At 44.9% G+C, this 25,282-nt stretch overlaps 1 protein-coding gene across 4 annotated transcripts in view; it reads left to right on the forward strand.

The window, feature by feature from the left end:
- The window catches only part of PTPRH (protein tyrosine phosphatase receptor type H), a 723,213-nt gene that overhangs the window by 419,564 nt on the left and 278,367 nt on the right, over window positions 1-25,282 (forward strand). For all 4 annotated transcript variants that reach the window (XM_086930309.1, XM_086930310.1, XM_086930312.1 and 1 more), the window contains one exon: window positions 8,816-9,097. In XM_086930309.1, the coding sequence (XP_086786435.1) occupies window positions 8,816-9,097 (282 nt within the window). The remainder of the gene's footprint in view (window positions 1-8,815; window positions 9,098-25,282) is intronic.

Below are 25,282 nucleotides of genomic sequence, written 5' to 3' on the forward strand. Positions count from 1 at the left end.
TGTCTTGGCCTAGCTAAGATCAAAGACCTTAACAAACCGTCTATTCCGAAGCCAATACCTGAAAATGCGACAACAGATATTGAGATAGACGTAACTAAAATTTTACATTTTAACAGAACACATCCTGATTGGAAAAAGTGGTTAATCTGGCCTACTGACACAAACAACTGTCAAGATAGATTCCTGAATAAAACACAGGGGTTAAAAATGACCAGACAAGACCCTAGATACTCCCAGAGACAACATCCAGGGATAGTAACAACATACAGTGTAGGGAAACTCTGCCTCGAATGGCTAGGATCATCCACACTGGCTGAAATTAAGCAACACTTATCTTTACTTAAAGATGGTACTGATTTGCGCGATTTTATTATGGGACCACGCAAACAGCGTCAAAAGCGTTTCATAGCGGCCAGCATCTATGCTGCGTACAACAAGGCTTGGAAAGTCACACAAATTGAAACAGCTGAAAAAATACGAGAAATTGATCGTATTAATTTGGAAAAATCACTTTCTGTAGTGGACAATGAGTTAATGACTCTGTCCTCCAGAATATATTCGTTGGACAATATTGTATCCTCTGCCTTTGATATAATAGACAGAGACTTGCTAATGTTACAGCATGGCCAGTCGCAATTACGTTCTATTGTACAATTAGGCTGGACGCTGCAAAATCTTTGTTCAGGCTATGTGCCTTGGCGTTTAATCAACACTACGTCATTGTTTTCCATTTTTAACCTTACTGATAAACAAATCAGCTTGGCACAGAAAGGAGCAGACTATACAATCCTGAGCATCGAAAAACTTGAGAGATTACCATTGACAATGTCAGAAAGTCCTGTCATTGAATGGATAATACACGGAATTATCACTATTCCGATAACAACTTTCTGATTTAAAAAGTGCCTTGAATACATACCTACTGGCCAGTATGAACGATTGGGTAAAGGATATGTTAAGTCAGCTTGGAAATTACCATACACACATTCATGCTATAGTGACAGCGACAAAAATGTATTTCTTAGTGGTGAACACTGTAAGCGTTCACTAAGCGGTATACTTTTGTGCCAGGGTATTAATTTACACGGAGCCTGTGAAGGTAATTCTAACAACCTTTCATGCCACCAGCTTGTCACACCTGCAACGCAGATAGAGCCCTTCTTTATGCAACTCGCGAATGGGAGTCACATTCTAAGAACGGATCACAGATGTTGTGGCCTTCTTCCAGGGAAAAATTATCTCGTAAGCGTAACTTCAATGGTCAAATGCTGTATGCAAGCATTGTTCCCGAGCGGGCCTGGAGACATAGAGACTCCCATCTGGCCTCGTCTGCATTTCTCTTCTATACGAATTGATACTTTAAGCAAAATAAAGTCTGTGCTTTTGCAGACAACAGTGCCCATCACGTCATCAAAAGAGACGTATGATCTCCTAGTTGCAAGGACAGCTACGGTGGTTCATGACCTTTTATCAACAAATTGCCCCGTGCATTTCGTAGAAATGTTGAGCCAACTCCATAACATGTCTAGTGCCACAGGCATCCCAGGCATATTTAAGACGATTTTTACGGGACTGCTTACACCATTTCAAGCAATTCTGGGAATCGTTCCAAATTTTGTCCACTCTGTTTTTGGCGGCATACCCCTATTTTTGGGAGTTGTAGCAGGCATTTTATTTTTGACCCTGCTGCTTCGTTATGGCAAGCCACAGCTCAGACATGACTCCTATGGGAATGGAAGAAACAATCCTAGCAGTGCGCTACCGGGACAGAATAACTAGAGTCCTTGGATTGGCCAGGCTGAGAGATCTAAACATGACCTGGTTCCTTTCATTCAGACCGATATGGCAAAATTGCACCTTACCTGTACTACGATGTATGCTATGCGAAGATGAGTGCGTGTTGGACACCTGTCTTTCACTTCCATCAGCAGTACCAATGGATATCGATACTTTGCTAAGTCCGATAACGGCTCACGCATTGTGTTGTCCCCAGCGGCTACCAATCCTGATGACGGCATTCGTTGAGACTCCTGTGCTACGACTAGGTGGTAACAGTGGAGCAAGTGACAAAAGCAACATCACCCAGGTACGACCTTCTGTGAGCATTGCTGATCCAGCCTTTGATGACAGCAATCATTCTCACACCTGCCAAGTTACAGCACTATCGAATTTGGTCGAACTGTCACCTGATTTTGTAGACCAATTCTTTGAGAGCCTGTCTGATATGATGTTCTCACCCGAACAGAAACAATAACTTTAGAGAAGCATTCCGACACACAGCGTTCCCATGAACTCTGAATTCGGCCTTCAGTTTTGAACAACAAAAACCGCTAAAAGCGTTGGAACTCTATTTCCCCGTTCAGCAAGAATTCTTTTGAATTGAACACTTTTTGATATTCACCTTTTTTTTGGCACGAAAAAATTCTTTGCTTAAAGTAGAAACTATTCATAGAGAACAGAAGCTTCAACTTCTATTTTTAGATACATCTAGAGACATAATATTTTACACCAGCCTCTAGCACATTTTACTGCAATGCATTTATATGTGATGAAATTATCTCGCCCTTCTTCTGTATTCAGAGATATTTCATGTGTAATTCTTTTTGCATAATCGTTCATTGATTTCATATGCTATAATTTTTGAATGATTTCTATGCTTCAAAAACATACAGTACCTAAATTTTCACGTATTACAAATACGCCTATTTCAAATGCATATATGTATTTTGGGGTGGGCGATGCTACACATGCATCTTATTGCTTTAGTTCTAGTAATTTGATGAACATGAATTTGTGGAGTGGGTGTAGCGTTCTAATCTAGGACCCTGATCGATACTGTGACCTTATGCCCCCATTCGGCCATAAATCCATTTATTCCCTATATTGGCAAAACCGTTCAAGTGCAATATTCAGAAACTCATCTCTGGCCTCACACGAACAGAGCCACATTTCAGAATCGCTTTCTCTGCCACTTCCTTTGCAACCAATTAGTGCAATGACATAGCAGAAGTTACTATCTAAGATTCCTAGATTAACACTCCGAGTTCTTCAACAAGATAAAAACTCAGCAACCTGGAAATCCCCGCTTGCTATGTTTTGATTAGTAATAGAACTCTAATGAGCACTGATAGACGATCACTTCCTAGTGACATCTTTAATGACGTCTTGTGTCCAAAAACGTACGTCAAACAAGGCACCTTTCAGGTATAAATATTACCAACGTTGCCTTAAGCAAACGCTGTCTCGCTGCTGCTGAAGTTGCTGTTATGCTGATGATACCATAGCTGCTATCGCTGCTAACTAGCGAACAATGGTGTGGTGAACCTGGGAGCTGAGCAGCCGTCCCCTGCAAGAGCCCAGCAGATGCAAGCTGCCCGCGGACGCTGCCCCTCCTCCTCCTCCTCCTCGACGCGCTGAGAGAGACGCTGTCTTTTCTCCTGCAGAGAAATCCAGCTCCGGCGTTTCTAGTCTACCCTTGCGGGTGACTGGGATATCGACCCCCTGAAGGAGATACCAGACCTCCATCATTCTATTCCAGAGGTATGGTGTTGACTAAACCCTTAGAGAGAATTCTTGAAGCAAACCTTGGCAAAACCAACTTAACTTAAAGCTACTTACTTACTCCCCTCCCACGTATTAGGCTTAGGTCTGGTACACTGGGGTAGGCGTAGTTAGAAGCACCAGTTGAGTATTTTAGCTGAATGTATATATGAATGTATATATGTTTTATTCATTTTAAACCATTGTATGGCTAATAAACCATATCAATGCTTTTACAGTATTATTTTTCGCAATACTCATCTTACTGTACGTACTTTTTATAATAACAAGTCTTGCAATTGTGGCAATTAATTTCTCTTGTATGAGAAGAAAGACTGTTCAATAAATGTTACCCTTTATTGAAAACGCCCATCTCTCTATTCTCTACATATTGTGAAAGCATGAATGCATGACCACTGACTGAGTAAAATAACTGTCTATTGTTTCACACGACCCTAGAGATTGACTCTTATCTGAGGAGCAAAGTTGTCATGTTGCACGGTTGTTGGAAACCTGAATCCCTTCTTGTCTGTGCCAGGGAAGCTGATCACTTCCTCTTCAGTCAAGAAAGTTTCGTGATCTCTGAGCTAGTTGGTAACAACCCCAATTAAGTTTAGCATAGTCAGTGGAGGCCTGTAAGATCCGCACTTCTACGTCGATACTACTGTTTATGTTATTCCAATGCGCAGGGCCTATTGGGAAAATAGGAACTACACTACACTATCTCCACTCCTATTAACACAGAACCTTGGAGAGATCAGACACCCGGACCCAGCTCACCTCAACCTAGCAATCTGGTTCCTGAGGTCATTGATTTTGGTTACCAGTATGCATCTGTTCTTGGCATGTAGAGCTGCAGAGTTACACACGCCCACCCGCATCCCCGGCTACCTTTATCTGTTCCAGTATTATCTTAATTAGATACAAATCCCATGGACATCACTACCTCTTGTACAGCTCCATCACTACACTAATGGCGAAAAACAATCGGAGGATGGAGCCGATGCCCATGCACAGTATCATCCAAAGGAGGAGTCACCTATCCTGTGACTTCCAAAGAATTTTCTACAACAAAACAAACTGCAAACATCCGGGCCCAACACTAGGTGGCCATCTATGCACAGTGTGTAACTCTGCAGCTCTACATGCCAAGAACAGATACATACTGGTAAGTAGCATTTTCCTACTTATAGCTACCCTTACTGGCTTAGGGCATTAAAGATTTATGCCTTTCAGAGCTCTGGTAAAAATACTTCATCCGCTCCCATTCGAGGTAAATTGAATAATCATTTCCAGAATATTGGGATATCTGCTTTCGAGCCCTTCATAATAAAATAATCCCTTCACTTACACAAATTAAACTTTTTGAAACAGCTCATTATACTGGTCCTAGAGAAGCTATCCAAGCTAAAAATATCAGACACTGACAGATGCTGTACTTCCAAAGATTTGAAAGGCACTCTTAAACCTGTTTTTACCTGTAAGTGCCTCACTCCTTACTGGAACTAAATTAAATTGTAGTTTAATAATATCATCAAACTATGAATTGTGCTAGTCTGCCCAGTAATACTGCTAGATCCAAACACAGTACACAATAACCTTGATCTCCTGGAATCTCTGCCCTTTTGGATCTCCGACTTCACGATCAAAGTCATTCTCATAGAATAAAAATCATTGAATAATGTCTCATTCCACACCCGGTAGGCTTGGGTTAAGTACCTTAATACTGAGAATGCAGGCAAATCTTTTGGGTGCCCCTAGAATCTTGCAAAAAAATGGGGCTCACTCGATAAATTTATGCAAGTCACCTCTGAGGTATAAACTCAGCCAACGGTAATACAAACTCAGTTAGGCATCATACAAACCTTCTTAATGTCCTCAATTCTATCACTTGGTGCTTCCTTTTCTATCTCTTTCCCTCACAATTATGTCCTTTTCTTTCTCGGTTTTACTTTTCCTTCTTTCCATTTTTCTTCTTTATTTGTCATAGTGATACTCCATCTTCTCATTCAGCATTTTCGGTTGGTCCAAATGCCCATGTGCATGGCTATACTATGCTATAATATAGGTAATCATCCCTTGGTTCATCACTATGTGTATAATGTATACACAAACTAATTTTTCCTCTGCACATTTCATAAACTCAAACATTGTGTGATACTTGTACCTCTTTATTGACTCAACAATGACAATGTTTGGTTCTTTTTCTTCTTCTTCTTCTTATCCAAAGAACACCAATAAAATGTAATGAAATAAACAATGATATAAAAAAAAGTAATGGATTTATTAATTTGGGATGTTGGTAACCCTATTAACTCCATACACCCACTGCTTTTAGGTCAAAACATAGTTCTGAGAGACTCTGTGCTCAACTCCTGGTAGCTAGGGTACATGTAACAGGGAATCCCCTGAGAAGTGTGTACTACGTTTCAGCAACACTGACAATTCCAATGTGAAAAATACAACATAATGGAATTTTCCAAACTAATTTGGAAAAATAAAGAAATAATAACCAAAAACATACCACATCATCATAATAGTTTGTTGTAACAAAGATATTACTTTTTAAAGTTTTAAAGCAAAAGGCACCTAGAAGAAGTCAAGCACTATGAAAAACAACACTTCACGGTGAACTTTGACCAATTCAAAGACAATCGCGATGGAGCGTAAATTGGATACACCAAACTGGTTGTCCTGGTCAGTAGTGTCCAACTACTGGGAAAACTTCTTCTAGTCAGTCATGCAGCCCCTTAATCCTCAGGACAGGATTCTAAAAACCATGTTGTTCCAAAGCCAGTTCTCCTCCAATGTTTAGTCAGAAGTCCTTTCAATTTTTGGCTGCCAATAGCACAATGTTTGTTTAATAAATATTTATTGCAATATTCTACTAATTAGAACATGTGCCATGACCAAGGAGTGTATGAAGCAGATTGCTATTAATACTGTGAGGATGAGATTAAACACAATGAATGTTTCTATCATTGTTCACAGCACCAGAAGCCCTTACTTTTACACCCAACCTCCTGACTCCCTACTAATCAAACATTGCGTGTGGAGATTTTCACTACCATTGTTGCTCTGCCTAGCTGCAGCACAAAGGACCTCTGTGTAATCAGATCTCCAGCCGGCAAAGCAGAGCAGTGAAGAGGGAGTCTTCTATGATCGGAGTTCCGCTGAACTCGGTTTAGCTATTTGGGACAAACTTAGAGCATCCAGTGCTCTGGTATCTGATGTCTCTCTGGTTAGTCAGGGTAAAGACCTCTTTAACCTGAATGGTCCAATTTCAGTGTTTCTGTAATCAAATTACGAATGCATAATGTAACTGAATGCCAGTGACAAGTAGGGCAATAATGTGATAGAAATTCAAACCAGAACCAGTATTCTCTCACAGCGTCACCTCTGTGCACATATAACTGTTATATCATGCATGTGTACCAGAAGACTGTGTAACATAGATACACAAGGGCAGCTCCATCAGGCCCATGCCTCATGCTACTAATAACTTAACACCAAAATGTTAGTTAGGCTGAATGTACTCTTGTACAAAAGCAACAAGGCGGCTGGAATACTTCAATTAACCTCAGGCATTGGCAGTCGCTCGAGCCTCATCCCAATCCATCACTTTTCACCCACCATGCCAACGGATTTTTGACACAGCCTTAAGCAAATTAGTCTTGACCCTGCTCCTCGTGGGAACAGTCCAACTGACTTCCAGGCTGTGTCTTCCCTGAATCGGAGCACAAGCAACCTAGAACTAGATTCACCATAGTTAGGGCTCTTCAGACTAGTATACCTTGGTTCCAGTGGCACAGTGAGCCTGGGACCCACATATGGTCACACAACGGGCGTACTTAGGGCATAAAATATAAAAACAGGATGATGGATGGAATGCTTGTATTAATCTCAGCCACTGGCAATTGCTCAGGCTGCATCCCAATCCATAATCTTTCACCCACCATGCCATCTCATTTTGGACCCAGCTATATGCAAAACGTCCAGACTAAACTGCTAGGCCAGATCAGATCCTCCCTGAACTGGAAAGCATGCAACCTAGGACCGGTTTCACCCTAGTTGAGGCTCTTCAGCCAGATATATCTTAGTTCGAGTGGCTCGAGGAGCCTGGGACACATGTCTGAGCATACCCATATGATTTTCTTTGATTGCAAAAGTCACTTTCGGTTCTGTTGAAATCAGGAAAAGACCATCAACCAATAAAATGAACATAACATGTTTGTAAACCATAATCTCACCCCTTGGGACGTCTTAGCTCTGAATCACATGTTTATTTTTACCAAATTCAGTGGTACTTATTTTATCGACTTCAGCAGAATTACAGTTTTACTGGATTCTGAAGTTCGACCCTGTGACTAAGGGCAAAAGCAGATTATTGGAGTAGACGCATGAGTCCACAGAGCCATCAACACCAGCTGTAAAATGGTGATCTATTAATGAAAAGACTTGTGGTAATCTAAGAGTCTGAGTTGTCAATCTCTCCTTTTTGTATATCTATGTACATGATGACCAGCAATTCTAAAATTCAAATCCCTGGTGTACAGCACTTGTACACCTATACCTTTGTGTGCCTCAGAGAAGTCCAAATTCATGCTCTGCTCAAAGCTCAGGCAGAGGTTTGAGTTTTAATTTACAGATATTAGAATACCACCTACATATTTGATGTCTATTAGCACACCTGGAAGGATCAAACCGAGAACCATTGGTAATTCCTGTGGCATGGGAATATCTATTGAGAATGTCAGTTTTTGGAGGAATAACGTTTGGAATGTTTTCCCTCAGATTCATTGAGTTTTACCAGTCCACTTCAGCTTGAAATAGGTGCAATGTCTGGCTGACAAAGTCCGGACTAGAAGTGTTCTTGCAACATTTGGAATTTCCTATGTCAATTTTGAGCCACTCGCACTAAAAGCTAATACGCTAATACTAAAAAGCTCCATAAAGTCCGGTGCTTTCTATGCATAGATTGAGTTACAAACCTTTTTACCCCACTCCAGTTATTGAGAAAATATGCCTTGATTCCTACGATTTTGCACGTTTGACTTCATAGTGAAGCCAAGTTTCCTGTAGTTGGAGTAAGAGGTAGATTTGGTCATGGGTCTGCTGACTTTCATTGGTTGACGAGACTTAATAAAGCAGGTTTGTCCGATGACTTTGCAGTTTTGGTAACACCGCTCATATACTACTCTTTTTGTTAGGTGTAGACTAGCAAGACGCAATGCACATAAACCAATCTAACTTTCTTTTCATTGTTTTGTTTCAGTGCCGTCACCAGTCAGCAACTTCATCGTAGTCAACAGGAGCGAGACCTCGCTGACCCTGCAGTGGACGGTTCCCAATGACACATATCAGGACAAGTACAGATATAAGGTCATGGTGGGCTCCACACTAAATGAGATCTTTCAATCAAATGTGACTGGTGGAGGTCAGCAGAGAGGGATCATACAAAACCTTTCTCCAGGGTCACCATATGACCTCAGTATTTACAGCATCACAGCCAATGACATCCAGAGCACCCTGAAGACTATCCCTGCTGCAACAACCAGTAAGTGCAAGTTTGAGGATTGTGTTGTAGGAAAGTTTCTTGTGCTGCTTTGCAGTGATATATTATATAAGTGATCGAAGGAGTGTGATTACTATACCATGGTTGTCCTACTGGGAGGGCGTGCCTGTGCTCTCTGTGGAAGCTGTGCATCCTATAGAGAGGCCCAATCCCTTTACTCAGCCTACAGTGGTGTGGCTTCTGTGGTCTGATATTTGCACTAGTGCTTCTATTGATGTGCAGTGAATGACGTTTGGCTCAATAATGTGTAAATCATGGCTGGAGGACATCTTAGGTTGATCTCTATGCACAGTGCCTATGATGTGGATAGCGGACTAACCTTGCAGTTGTTTTTTCATGCATGGGCACGTCACAGTGTGTTTCTGAGTGTATCAGGGCATTTTTCTACATTCACGTCGCTTTGTGCATGATCTGGCCATTAGATATTGACTTTCACTGCCAATGACGTGTGGCTTTAATTCTGCACTATTACAGTCTGGCCACTCCACTCCTCTTGTCTCTTTGGCCCAGATGGCAATCATCACAACCTGAGAAATTCTGATCAGCTTTATTCTCTGAGCTGCTATTCTACCCTCGGAATGGTGACCCTCTCATATCTTCCTTCTATGAAGTTTCAGCCTGTGGATGTTCGTGAAACTCAAAATGGGAGTAGGTCCTCGTGCCAGCTCCCCCTGCAACAGTTCTACTGTTCATCTTGCCCACGGTCTGGTAGCATCTGCTGCCTTAGGTTTGTGCCTCCTCTGCCTGTTCTCTGCAGTGCTTAGTTTGTAATAAAATAAGTGCCAGGTCCCTTGTAGGAGGCTGGCTTAGTATATGATGCACACTGAGGTAAGTGGGCACCCTGCACTAATCCAGACAACCCTTATGGTGATTTTAGTGGTCTTAGATAACCTTAGAAAGCTCTCTAAGTGGAGCTTTGGAGAGCAGCCTTCAGGCTTAGTCCAGAAGGATTGTAATGCAGCTTGTTTTACCAGAACGTAATCTTATTGGTGTAGATTAAGTGAAAAAGAACCACACAGCATATTTATAAAAATAGGTAATAATTATAAGAGACTTAGTAACACATACAAATATCTCCTATCCGGAGATATACACAATGCACACAATACTTTGCAATAAAAACAGGTAGGTAGCACAAATACACAGGGGTCGCCCGGAGGACACCAAGCCATATACTAAAATAGTGGTATGCGAACCACGACTCAAGTCGAGAGTAGACCCAGAAGACGTTGGAAGTGCTGGGGACCCAAGGAACCACCTAAGGTAAGTAACCAGGAACCCCACGGAGGCTGTGTGTAGAGTGGGAACACGACAGCGTGCTCAATTCAAGTCAATGGGTAAGTCGCGTTTGCAATTTTAAAGAAGGACCCTGCCCAGGAGACCCTGAAGACACCCCATGGAAGACAGAAGTTTGGAGAGTTACCCCACTCGTGGTTACCTTAGGAACGAGGATACCTATCCCAGGGAAGCCAGGTGCATAGGTGTGAAGTGGCATCGGAAACTGCAGTCGAACTCTATTGGAGAACTTCAGGAAGATGCCGCTGCTGTAAAAGGTGGAAGAGTCCAGTGGAACCCAAAGGTGGCTTCAACTTGAGAAGTGGTATAAAAGAAATTAAGGTTGACCTCTGGCACTCCGTTGGATCAATGTACTCTGCGTTAATTAGTTTATATGCGGATTTTCTACTATGGCGTGCTGATCGGTAACTAGGGGCTGCCTATCCCTAAGGTGATAGTAATTATTTAAAGTGTTTTGTTAGTGATAACATATCACAACCCTGCCAAACGCACAGCAAAATTATATTTTTTCCTCCTGTTCTGATTACTTAAAGAATCATTTTCTGCAAACTGACAATATGTTCTCTCATGAATTTTCACATTTATTTAAATCATTTCTTCCTCATTATTTAATTGATATACAATTTCAGATATGGATGTTCTTCATCATTTTTTCATTTCAAGAAACACTTTTCCTAATGCATTGTATTGAAATTCATACAAACATCATAAAAGTATTCAACGATTGTTGAGTTAGTTGGCCCGATGCATTTCGGGACCGGTGTCCCTTCTTCAGGGGCCTCTGTAAAAAACCATGAACATAAAATGTTTTAACCATGCATCATATTCAATACATTTATACTTCATTACATTAACCACTTCAAAGTTCTGAGTACACCACCCTTGTATCATGATTAGAATGAGTTACTGCCTGAGTTCATTCTTGGTAAGATTTCAAAACAACAACTCAATGATTTGATTTTTGAAATTAATCATGTGAATCACAAACTAACATATGAAACCTGTTCCTTAAAGAACCTGATGTTGATGTAACTATGTGCATATAAAAACGATAGTAGAGAATGCTACCTGAAGCTTCATTGTGCTGCCCAAACTATCTAAAACGCAGATTTTCTATGAACAGATATTCCATGGCTAAAAAGCACATTTAAAGAGTGAACACTCACATAATTGTGTGTCTCGAATTGTTTCCTTCGACTTAATCGCTGTAAATATGCACCTTGTCCGTGTCAGTAAGCTGATGAGAAAAGGGGAATGTTTATGACTAAACTGACTCCTGTACAATGTAATCTTTAAATACTTTTCGTAATTAGAAATGAAGACCGTTCAATACCTTAACTCGTGGTCAACTGTGGAAGTCTGAAATAAAAGGGAAATCAAACATCCTGTTTCAGTTATTAGAAAGTGACAAACGTAAGTCTTTAAATAGCGTTTCTGGGCAACCGAATTCAATCGGTAAACTCGCTTACCTCTAACGGTTCGTAGGTGTCAGTTTACGCGTCGCGTTTAGTCCTCGGTATACTTCCGGGTTTCCGAAGTTGGGAACCCGTTCTCGCAAGTCTGTTATGTTTAAACCGAGGGTGGAGCCGTCGAAAGCGTCAGAAATAGAAAGAGGCCGAATACTCCGTCCGCGATATTAGACTGTCGCAAATATCGCTGTGATTCCAAGAATTCTTCAAAGCGAGAGGTGATAAAAAGTGAAGAATATTTACTGATAGTATACATATGGTATACGTTAAACCTGTCGATATGAATAACACTGTGGATGTGGATTGACCTAGTATATGTGGGTTGACTATGAGATTACGGTCTTGACGTACATAACACGAAAAACTACACCTCCCATAAAGGCATATGAATGTCAATTCCTTCTGGTTGCATATTCCTTGTAAATCCCTGATACCAAATTGTGTTCTATTTGAGTGTCGATATAATGTCGGTATGTATGGAATATTTTTTTTTTTTTTGGTATAACAATTTTTATTGCAAAAGGCATAGCATACACAGCTGGTTAGTGCCTATAACCCTGGGGCAGGCAGCGAGTGGTAGTCATAGAAAATACAGAATTGTACACAGCCTGCTTGCCGACATCCCGGAGGTTCGGCGGCGATCACAGATCATGACGTAATGCTAAGACCTAGAATACGATCAGAAGACAATAAACTTAAGCATTTGTTCTGTTTTTTCCTTTTTCCAAACCAACTACAGTCACATAATTCAAACATACAAAAAATTAAAAGACCAGAGTCATAAATTAGTCACTATTGGTGTAGCAAGTAGGGATCAACATCGCCATGCAGACACATCAGCAATTAACGCAGGAGTCGTCCCACAGGTCCAGCACGTGACATAGCTAATTCAGCAGTTGGAGAATCACACAGTTCACCCCTGTATGCGTTCCAGTGGCCCCACTTCTTGTCCCACACCTCAGGGCAACCCCGTACCTTGTATACAGTCTTTTCTGCAACCATGCATCAGTCCATTTCAGCCACCCACCCCACCACCAGAGGTCTGTCGTGGGAGCCCCATTTCATTGCGATGGAACGTTTAGCCAGCAGGAATCCCAGAGCTGCCCACTGTAGTTCCTGAACATTGAGGTCGTTGCCTCCCATATATCTAGAATACATGGCCTAGGCGACCGTGGCAGTGGCTTGCCCAAAGAGTCGCCCATCTTCTGGAGAACACGGCCCCAAAACTGTTGCACCCTCGGACAGTCCCACAGAATGTGAAAAAAGGTGCCAGGTAAGTTACAGCCTCGAAGGCACAGCGGGTCAGGGCGCCGCCCAATTTTCGCCAAAGTGAGAGCCGACATGTATGCCCTAGGCAGGACCTTCAACTGAATCAGACGAAACCTATGGCAGATGGCCGCTTGCCTAGGGGACTTGAGAGCCGAACGCCAGTCTTCCTCATCTAGGGGGCCTAGGTCCGCCTCCCATTTGGTCCGCAGTGACAAGAAGGAGTTGGGGAGATTATTGCACAGTTTGCGATAGGTGTAGGCGATAGCCTTCTCAGGGAGTGGTTCAGATAACAATCTATCCTCTAGGGGGGAAATGGGAGGGATCGAGGAGAGATCTGGAATGGCGGTCCGGACGGGATGAGAAATTCGCAGATAGCGAAAACATTCGGTGGAAGCTAGGGAATATTTAGTCTGGAGGGCACCAAAGGACAGGATGGAGCCCTTGTGAACAAGGTCTCCCACCTCAGAAATCCCTATCATGTCCCACTTGTCAAATCCCTGGGAGAAGCAAAGGGAGCCTAGGCGTTGCAACGACCACAGGGGGGTGGCTGCAGTGAGCGTGCCTGCCCACCCCAAACTCTTGTTGGCTCTGTGCCACAGCGCAACTGTATGGGCCATAGTGCCGGCATACCTGTGTTTCGCGGGTTTACTATAAAGGGCCCCCAGAAAGCCTTCCCGACCGGTTTGAATCCTATCAAGGAGGAATGCCGGATTGAGGGGTGAGCCATGTATCCAGTGGTTAACAGCCACTAACTGTGACGCCCAGTAGTAGAGGCGGAGATTGGGCAGGGCAATGCCCCCATCATACCAGACTTGGAAGAGTTTAGAAAGGGCAATGCGGGCGGCCCCACCATCCCATAGTAGAAGACGAAGTTCACTTTCAACCATACGAAAATAGGAGTCAGGGATCAAGAAGGGGCAGTTCTGCAGGGCGTAGAGAAAGCGCGGGAGAGCTAGCATTTTGAACAGAGCTGCCCTGCCCGGAAGGGACAGCGAGAGGGACCGCCAATGAGCAACGTCACTGCGAAACCTACGCAGGGGGCCTAAAAGATTACGGTCATGAAATACCTTTGAGTCAGGAGTGATATAAATGCCAAGGTACTGAAAGCTGTCTGTGGCTACCGCGATGGAGAACCGCCGGGGCAACCGGGGAGGGGGGCCATGCAACATATACAGTGTGGATTTAGTCCAATTAATCGAATAGCCTGAGTACTTCCCAAAGTTGGTGAGGACATGAAATAAGCTATTAATGAAAGACCGGGGAGAAGACATGTAAATCAAGATGTCATCGGCATAGAGGGATATTTTATCCTGCACCTCGTCGTTCCACTGGAGACCTCTGATAGAGACGTCCATGCGGACCCAATGAGCGAGGGGCTCGAGAGTAAGGGCCAAGAGCAACGGGGATAGAGGGCAGCCCTGCCGGGTGCCCCTATGGAGGCGAAATCGGCACAAAGTGTGGTCGTTGACTCTGACCTGGGCGAAAAGGTCCGTGTACAAGAGCTGTATCCAGCCTATAAATTGGGGTCCAAAGCCAAAGCGGGTCGGGACCTCGAAGAGGTAGGGCCATTCAATTGAATCAAACGCCATCGTAGCATCGAGGGACAGAATGGCCGCGTCTTGCTGGATAATGGACTGACGGCTGATGACGTTATTGGCCCTGCGCAGATTTAATGCCGTATTACGGCCTGGAAGAAAACCGGACTGGTCATCATGTATGAGGGAGGGAAGTACAAGAAGCAAACGGTTAGCCAACAACTTGGCCAATACCTTCGCCTCTGCACTGATCAAGGAGATCGGCCGATAAGAGCCACAGCTATCAGGTGGTTTGGCCGACTTGAGGATTACCGCAACAGAGGCTAGTCGCTGAGCTAACGGGAGTACACCATCGTCAAGGCTGCGTAGAAACATATTCCGCAATTGAGGAATAATTTCTCTGGCCATGCCTTTAAGAAATTCAACCGGGACCGCATCCGGGCCCATAGCTTTGCCTGAATTGACGGCGAACAGCGCCGTAGTAAGTTCCTCCACCGTGATGTCAGCATCAAGCGCCGCCCGATCAGCATCAGATATAACCGGAAGACGCATCTCCGCTAGGAGTTGCCTAGACTCTTCAGGCGCGTAACAAGAACCCCAGGTGGTCGGCAAAGGCCTCTGCGATATCTTGCGGGTCAACAACCGTGATTCCGTCCGGTCTAAGGATGGAGGATACCCATCTGGAACCCTGTTCTCGTCGCTCCAACCACGCAAGCATTTTGCCCGCAGTATCCCCAAATTCGTAATCCCGATGGCATGAGTGGAGCAGGCGGGCCTGAGCCCTCTCCCGAGACAGTTCCTGGTACGCCTGTTGTTGAGTGCGGAGACGGGCGGCGGTGTCGTCAGTGGGAGCGGTGTTGTGTGCCATTTCGAGACGGACGAGGTCTGATTCAGCCTGGAGGATCTGTTCATTATGTTTACGTAAGTAACCCGTTTTCAGTGTGAGCGCCTCGTCTTTCAATACCGCCAGATAGGCCTCCCAAAGCGTCACAGTTGAGGCAACTGAGCCCACATTTTCAGCGAAGTAAAATTCAGTCTGTTCAAGGAGCGCGTCTTTAATATCAGGGATCTGCATGAGCCAGGGGCTAATAGCAATAGGGCCCCGAGTATAAGGGCGATGGTAGGTCAAGTCAACACTAATGCGTGAGTGATCGGAAATGCCTCGTGGCAGACCTTGTGGCCGAACGAAGAAGCCAAGATCGGCTGTAAGGCAGAATAAATATTCAATGCGGGGCATGCTTTTGTGTGCATTTGAGTAATGCGTAAAATACGGTGTCGTTGGATAATAGTGTCGCCATATGTCGACTAGCCCCATGGCCTGCGTAAAGTTGGAGAGGTCTGAGCGCGACCGATGAGAGACACGCTTAGGACTGCGGTCCAGGTTGTCGCACATCATGGTATTAAAGTCGCCGCCAATCAATAGCGTACCGACAGGGAGACTCAACATACGCGTCTCTAGCTCTCGAAGGGAGTCCTGCACAAGTGTCGGAGGAATATAGACAAAGATCAAATTCAGCGGGCGGCCCTCCCAAGAAGCCTCGACAAGCGCAATACGTCCTAGGGGGTCAGCCCATATCTTGGAATGAGTAAGCGCCAGATTTTTCTTAATTAGGATCCCAGAGCCCGGGAGCTAGAAGTGAATCCCGCGTGAACTAACAACTTATATCCCCCCCCCCCGCTGAAGAGCCCTACAAGTGTTTCCCACAAGGTGTGTTTCCTTCAGCAGGACGATATCGGGGGAGTGGCGTTGAAGGTACTGAAGGACCACACTCCTCTTAACCTTGTGTCCCAGCCCGTTAACATTCCAGGACATGACCGTGATGGTCCTAGGTCGGGGTGAGTCATAGCCATGAACTAAAGGGACCAACGGGAAGGAGAAGTGGAAGTAGGGTGGGCAAAAGCACCAGGGAGATAAAGCGGGACAGCCTTGGAAAAGAAGAAGACCACAGGGCATCAGGGGGTCAAATAACATCTGGGGTGAACAGCCGGTCAGCGTGGGACCTATAGTGGACCAAGAGTCAGGACCAATGTGACAAAAGGGGACTCTGCAAAAAAAGAAAAAGACCAAGAAAAACAAAAACCAATGCAACAACAACACCATTACAGACCCAGAACCACCCCCCCGTTCACTCCCCCTCCCTGCTTCCCTGCCCGTGGACTTAAAACTATCCACACCCCAACTCGGCAGAGTGCCTGTCGCCCTCCCAACCATGACGGGGGTACTTGGTAAGCCGGTGGGGACCCCTGCCTGGTACTAGTAGTGAAGCGACCATCAAATACAGAAACAATGAAACGTCTAGCAATTCCCAGTGCCATATTCACATATCAAAAAGAGTGTACCTGGTAAGCAGTCAGTGCGGCCCCAGCCGGGGCCGAAGCACACCATCGGGGATCAGGAGCAAACATGGTGTGGAGAGCCGCCACGCAGAGCGGTCCTAGCAAGTAACTCTAATGTGAAGTTCAGGGCAGCTGAGTGGTAGCCAAAGTCAACATAGAACAGTCTCCTAGGAGCAAAGGGACCTCAGTCCCCATCTTCGTTGAGACCGGTAAAGAGTTCTTGGCTACCTGGCATCTGTTCAGTGCGTGCTTGGGTGTCCTGGTCATCACGGGCGTCGCGTTGTTTCGGAGAGCACCCAGCCCGGCGCCAGCCTTCCAGCCAGTCCCACACCTCTTCCGGCGACATGAAAAACCATACTCTGCCATCAGGTTCCACCCGCAGCTTCGCCGGGAAAAGCATGGAATACTTAGTCTGTTTGTCCCGCAGAGCTTTCTTGGCTTCCAGGAAGCTACAGCGCCTTGCCTGGACCTTCATGGTAAAGTCCGGGAACCGCGAGATGCGGGCATTGTCCAAGAGTAGGGACGGCCCCGCTCGGGCAGCTTGGAGGATGGTGTTGCGATCACGGAAATTGAAGACCCTCGCGATAATGGGTCGGGGGGAAACACCTGGCTTGGGTCTACCCCCTGGGACCCTATGAGCTCGCTCAATGGAGAAGTAGTTTGAGAGCTTCTGTGGACGGAGGTGGGTCGTAATCAACTGTTCCACAAAGAGGTCCGCCGCCAACTCCTCCATTCGTTCTGGTACGCCCAGTATTCGGATGTTGTTACGTCACGCCCTCCCTTCATAATCATCCAGTAGCTCGCTCATCTGGTGTTGCTGCTTCTGAAGTTGTTCCACCTGCCGCTGGAGGGTAGAAGTATCCTCAATCAGGGCCACTGTTTTAACTTCCACGTCTTTGACCTTGGAGTCCATTTTCCGGAGGTCAGCCCGCAACAGAGTCACCTCTATATTGACGGGAGTTTTTGTTGAGCTGCCTCTGATTGGAGAGCTTGGTCCCTTTATTCGACGCCATGAGACCCAAAGGCACTGGAGAGGCGGCGTAGATGAGGCAAACGGGAGGCAGAAGGCAGCGGTAGGAGTGACTAACAGAGTAAGGGACACCCCCTCGGCACGGCAGCTCAAACCGATAGGCAGGAGAGATCCAGGGAGCGGCAGTCAGTAGCGTACCCAGAAGGCGGCAGCGATGTCCGTGGGTCCGGAGTGGCACGTCGGCACAGAAGTCGTTTGTGAGGACCAAGCGGGTGTCAGGAAACACCACCAGGCAATATCGGCCCCAAGGCCACAACGCCCGTAGTGAGCACCACAGCAGAGGTGCAGATCTGGGCCAGCAATAGCTCCTCGGGGAATACAGGAGAGTCAGGCCGCGACCAGGGCAGCAGTCGTGGCCTGGGCAGCAGATGGCAGGCAGTCAGCAGCGGCCGTGTTGCGTGTCACAAGCGTGAGGGACCGTGTGTGGGCCCTCCCACTGCATCAGTTCCTCAGTATTCACAGCCCCGTGATGAAAGACTAGAGCCCCCCAAACTCGTAGTCCGCCGCAGGGCCTCGGCAACCAGGGTCACACCATAACCAGGAGCGGTCGCAACCGGGCGGAGTAGTGAAGGCCGGGGTATGGTGCCAGAACAGGGAGAAAGGCAGTGCGCCCCCCACGCAGCTGTTAGGCAATCCCAGAGGTCTGTAGATGTAAGAGCGCGGCAGACAGAAAGGAATAATAGGCACTGGCACAGGAGGTCCAGAAGTCAGGACGGCGTGCTGGAGGATCAGGGCAGTGTAGGCCCTGATCCTCCGACCAACGCGCAGGGCGAAACCGCAGTCAGGCACCACAGCGTGCGGGCAGGCTCTATAGAATGAACAGGGGCTCCCAGTCTCAGCGGTGTGCGTGCTGGAGAAACAGGGCAGTGTTGTCGCGTTCTAATCTAGGACCCCGATCAATACTGTAACCTTATGCCCCTATACGGCTATAATCCATTTGTACCCCTATAATGGCATAAACGATCAAGAGCGATATTTCAGAAACTCGTCTCTGGCCTAACCCGATCAGAGCCACATTTCAGAATCTCTTCCTCTGCAGCTCATTAGAGCAAATGACACAGCAGAAGCCACTATCTAAGATTCCTAGATTACACTCCGAGTTCTTCAACAGGATAAAACTCAGCAACCTGGGAAAGTCCCGCTTGCTATGTTTTGATTAGTAATAGAACTCTAATGAGCACTGAGAGACGATCACTTCCTAGTGACATCTTTATTGACGTCTTATGTCCAAAAACTTACGTCAAACAAGGCACCTTTCAGGTATAAATATTACCAACGTTGCCTTAAGCAAACGCTGCCTCAACGACATCGATGATAGCGATGGTGTGGTGAACACAGGAGCAAAACAGCTGTCCCCTGCAGAGCTCAGCAGATGCAAGCTGCCCACGGACGCTGCCCCCTCCTCCTCCTTGACGCGCTGAGAGAGACGATGTCTTTTCTCCTGCCGAGAAAATCCAGCTCCGGCGTTTCCAGCCTACTCTTGCGAGTGACTGGGATATCGAGTCCTGGAAGAAGATACAAGACCTCCAATATTCTATTCCAGAGGTATGGTGTTGACTTAACCCTTAGAGAGAATTCTTGAAGCAAACCTTGGCAAAACCAACTTAACTGAAACTGCTACTTACTCACTCCCTCCCAAGTATTAGGCTTAGGTCAGGTACACTGGGGTAGGCGTAGTTAGAAGCACCAGATGAGTACGTTAGCTGAATGTATATATGAATGTATATATTTTATTCATTTTAAACCATTGCATGGCTAAGAAACCATATCAATGCTTTTACAATATTATTTCGCAATCCTCATTTTACTGTACGCACTTTTTATACTAACAAGTCTTGCAATTGTGGCAATTCATTTCTCTTGCATGAGAAGAAAGACTGTTCAATAAATAATACCTTTTTATTGAAAACACCCGTCTCTCTATTCTCTGCATCTTGGTGAAAGTAATCTGCACAACTGACTGAGTAAAATAACTGTCTATTGTTTCACACGACTCTAGAGATTGACTCTTATTCTAAGGAGCAAAGTTGTCATGTTTATGCGGTTGTTGGAAAACTGAATCCCTTCTTGTCTGTACCAGGGAAGCTGATCACTTCCTATTCAGTCAAGAAAGTTTCCAGTGACCTCTGAGCTAGTTGGTAACAAACCCAAATAAGTTTAGCATAGTCAGTAGAGACCTGGAAGACCGCACTTCTACGTCTAAACTGCTGTTTATGTTATTCCAATGCGCAGGGCCTATAGGGAAAATAGGAACTACACTACAGTGTAGTCCCGGGGCGGCCGACCAACGTGTAGGGCGAAATCACAATTAGGCACCCCAGTATGCGGGCGGGCTCCATAGAGTAAACAGGTGTCCCCAGTCTCAGCGGCGTTTCAACAATCCACGTACCTTCTCAGATGGAAGGGGGGGTCGCTGGGATGTGATGTCTGGGCCTTCGCCATGCAGGAGAGTAGGCCGCAGCGGGACAGATCTGTCAAGCACCGGAGGCCGTAGACGAGCCCAGGATACAATCGTGGCCCAGGAGCGGCGCTGCAGTCTGCCGCAGCCAGCAGAGTGCGGCGGAGTCAAGGCTCAGGCAAGAGGCGGGCGGGGGAGTTCACAAAGTCCCAGTAGCTGCAGGCCCAGAAGCCGGGGTGTTGCGTGGGCGGCCCCCGATGGTGAGGGAGGCACACCGAGTCCAGTCAGGGCAGTGTAAAGCAAGCCGTAAACTAGCCAGGCAGCCGCCGGCGACCAGGAAAGAATCCCGCAGGGCTCCGGTGCGTGGTATGAGGGTCGGCTTCCACGGTTCTCACATCGGAGAGGCAGCAGCAGCGGGTACGGGCAGTCGCGAAGTAAGAGCTCCGACAAGGGCGCCATCTTGTCCGCGGCCGGACCTCCGCCTCCAGACTCGCTCCACTCAAGGCACAGCCGATACAAGGGTAAGCGCGATATCAAGCTGGGCACTAGGGCTGCAGTGGGGCCCCCCCGAGTTTCAGGGGGATCCCATGTCGGAGAGACGGAGATAATGTGGCGGATTTACAGGCAGAGGTCGGGAGCCGCGTTAGTGTGCGACCATTCCCGCCGGCTGCTAGCCACGCCCCCCATGTATGGAATATTTAATGGTGTACCTCGAGGCTGTTTGTGAGATAGACAATATTCAATGGATCCCCTTTGATAATAAACATGCTCAGTAAAAATAATGTCAACATTTACAATATACAAATCAGATGTTCAACATGGACAGCAAAGCATCAATTTCAGCCTTTTGTTCCAACCTGTGCAGGTATTACAGAAAGCATCCTAGATCTAACTTATCATTTAGCCCCTGAGGTTCCATAGTTTGACATTTTTTAATCAACATCACTTCCCTTTGGGATAAGATTTTGCGACTGTCTGTCTCTTCTCTGAATTCAATTTTTTCAATGACCATGAAACGTACTTAGAATATGTTGTGTTTGTGGCTGATCCAGTGTGTGACCAAGTTGGATTTGGTATTCTGATTGCGTATCATGCTCTTGTGTTCTCCTATTCTTACTTTAAGTTTCCTTTCTGTTTTCCCTATGTACATTAATCCGCATGGGCCTTTTATGCAATAGATTACAAAGTTCGAATTGCAGTCAGCTGTGAATTTCAAAATTATTTTCTCTCCAGTTCTTGGATGGGTTACAAAGTTTTGTTGCATTACATTGTTACAATGTATGCAGTTGTTGCATTTCCTCATTCCTTTATGGTTACGATTTTCAGGCGCTGTTTTTGATTTGAGTTGTTCTTGTAGGTTGCGGCTTCTGGTATAGGCAAAAATGGGTTTACTCTGAAAAATGTTATTAAAATCTTCATCATTTTGATGAAGTTCCCATCTTTTTGAAATTATTTTCCTAATGTTGATGGCTCTGGTAGAAAACTTAGATACAAATACATTGCGTATAGTTGTTGTTGGTTTCTGTTTACTTTTCAACAGTGTCTCCCGGTTAATGGTTTTGACACGTGCTTCTGCTTTTTCAATGCATTTCAGGGGATATCCTCTTTCTTTAAACGTTTTCTTTAACCTGCATAGATCTTCCTCATAGGCCACTGTTGTAGAGCAAATTCTTTTGCTTCTCAACATCTGTGAAAAGAGTAAATTTTCAATCAATTTTGGAGAGTGAAAACTCTGATATAACAGCGTGTTGTTACGATCTGTGGTTTTCACAAATGTTCGAGTTAAAATCTCTGATTCCCTTTTGGTTATCTTTACATCCAGAAACGATATTTCCTTGTTGCTGATCAGGTGCATAAATTTTATTCGGGGATTTTTTTCATTCAACTCCTTGATGTTCTGTTCCAGAGCGTTTCGAGGGCCCTTCCAGATTAGGAAGATGTCATCTATGAATCTTCTGTACATTATAAGATCCTCTTTCCATTTGATGTCAGACAAAATGTGTTGTTCTTCAAATTGCGCCATAAAGATATTGGCGTAAGTTGGCGCTCCCCCAAATCCAATGCTGGTTCCACTGATTTGCAAGAAGAAGTCTTCTTCAAATCTGAAACAGCTATGTTGAAGGCAAAATGTGAGAAGCTCAAGTATCAAAATCTTGTTGGCACCCAGGTTTTCTAGTTGTAGTAGGGCCCATTCTGGTGCTTCAATGCCTTCCTATAAGGGAATAGACGTGTATAAGGCGGTGACGTCGATGGTACACATCATCCATCGATGGATCTGGGTCATATCAAGCCTGTTCATGTAGTTCAAGAAGTCTGTGGTATCTTTAATGTTGGTTTTCCACTGATTGACAAATTTTTGTAGAAACAGATATATGTATTTTCCCAAAGGTTCAAATAACGATCCTACCCCCGAGACTATGGGTCTGAAGGGTGGCTCATAAGGGTCTGAAGGGTGGATCATATCGATTTTTATGTACCTTAGGTAACATGTATATATGCGGCCTTTTAGTATTCTGTTTAATTAAACAGAATAGGGTATTCACCTGTTACAACGCATTTTTTACTCCGCACTACCACTACAACGCGGGCATTACAACGCATACCGTTACAACGCATTGCGCTGGGGGGCGCTCTAGGATAAGAGGTAAGTTTAATTTACTATCCAACACCTTCCCTAGGGTCCACGGGGACTGGAGTTAGAATAGTAAATTATACTTACCACTATCCAGCACCCCAAAGCGCTATGCGTTGTAGCGGTATGCGTTGTAAATACCGCGTTGTAATGGTACGCGGAGTAAAAGTATGCGTTGTAACGACATACATCCACAGAATAGATATACATAGATCTGTTTCTACAAACATTTGTCAATCAGTGGAAAACCAACATTAAAGATACCACAGACTTCTTGAACTACATGAACAGGCTCGGTGCGCGGAGGGCACCAGAGACTTACCCCACCTCTGCTCACTGTTCGTGGCACTACACATCTCTTTCGAGGTGTAGGGTAGGGATCTTCTAGGTCCTGAAGAAAGGCCAAGGATTCAATTGGACCAACAAGCATGTTTCACGTCGACCTGACTGCACATACATGTTAAGGCTATCTTGATTTATTTTGCCCTCACGATTGTCCCTTTTCCATTGTTTTAACTCTGCCAAAGGAACCTCATATTGAAACCAGTTTGGTATTCCTTAGACAGTCTTCATTCATTTAACACTCTATTTGCACTCACTCCAACCAACATATTACACATCCTCACACACATCTTCATCATTATGGCTAAATACTAAAAAGATCCCCGATTAACAGCCCTCATGCGGAGCCCATAGGGCATTGCAACCCTGAGATGAAGCACAACATCAATTTGGGTATGTGAGGGCATCAAGAAATAATCCACTTCCAACCTAGCCTTTTTTACTTTTCCTTCATCTACAGGAACAGTACCTTTTAGATTTACTGATTATGTTTTAGGATCATGGGTACTGGACCTTACCAGCTTGCTGTACCTGATAATACATGTGGAAGCAAAAACGTATGACCAGATCCTAGCTAAACATTTGGAATCATTTATTACCAAGTAAATTCATGTCTCTCAGTCCGCTTTAGTCAAGGGCAGGCTAATGATTGATAATACTTGCCGCTTTTGCCACTTCACCGAAAATCCCTTGCTCTGAATCAGCGGTGGCTGCAATAGCTTTAGACGCTGAATAGGCCTTTGATAAGGTTGCTTGGCTACTCTTGGAAGCAACGCTTTGCCAATATGATCTGGGCAATTCCTTTTTAAGAGTGGTTATGACCCTCTATGCAAACCCTACAGCCAGTAGCAAGATTAATGGTTCCACCTCAGACTCCTATACCCTCCAACAAGGCACTCCTCAAGGCTGCCTACTGTCTCTTCGTTTATTTCTGCTGGCAATAGATCCTCTCCTTCCATAATCAAACACATCTTCTAATATTAAAGTTTTTAGCGTTAATAATACATGCTTTAAGACCGCAGCTTTCGCCAATAATATTTTGACTTTCACTGAAGAAGCTTGCCACTCCGAATATTATCTGTAACTTTTCTGTTTCCAGGATACTCCTAAACATAGCTAATGCTGAGGTTCTCCCTCTCAACTCTCTGTCTCCCCATCTGTATTGTATCTGGTTCAGCATTGACAGAATCAGTTCAATACAATAAACAAAATAACCTGGAAAAAATCAGATCTATTCACTTCAGTGTTCCTAAACAGATTTTTGGGTGGGGTAGATTGGAAAAATTAAAAATGATGTTCGGTCCATTAATTAGCTTCCTATTTAGTGTGTTGCCAATACACCTCTGCACTTCTTTTTTTTCTCTGCGGTGCACAAAATTACAGCAGACTTTCTTTGGAACAATAAGAAAGACAGAATGTAATTTAAAAACTCTGTCTCAAACATGGTGATGGTGATTGTAATCTACCGACCTGGTGTAATCACCAGACAGCATACCTTGCTACTCAGGGTGCTTATTGGCTAATTTACAGTATGTTTCCTTATTCCCCGTCGCTAGTTACTGAGCGTCATCTATACTCTCCCCACCTTATAGGAGCACTCATAACGATGCCATGTCATAAGTTTGCCCACTCCCAGCAGATGCTTCTATGCACTGTTAAAGCATTAAAATTAGTAGTCAAACTTATGTCTTCACCCATTAATAAATCTACTTTCTTGTCACTATGGAACAATAAACTACCTTAGGCAACAAACTTTTCTGCCTGTAGCTCTCTTTGGGCAGTGAATAGTATATCTCTCATCAAAGAGCTTTACTAAGGCTTCAGTCAAAATGTTCTACAATTTCTTGCGAATTAATGTG

This window comes from Lissotriton vulgaris, chromosome 7 (genome assembly GCF_964263255.1).
Source record: "Lissotriton vulgaris chromosome 7, aLisVul1.2, whole genome shotgun sequence".
In the NCBI taxonomy this organism is placed as follows: domain Eukaryota; kingdom Metazoa; phylum Chordata; class Amphibia; order Caudata; family Salamandridae; genus Lissotriton; species Lissotriton vulgaris.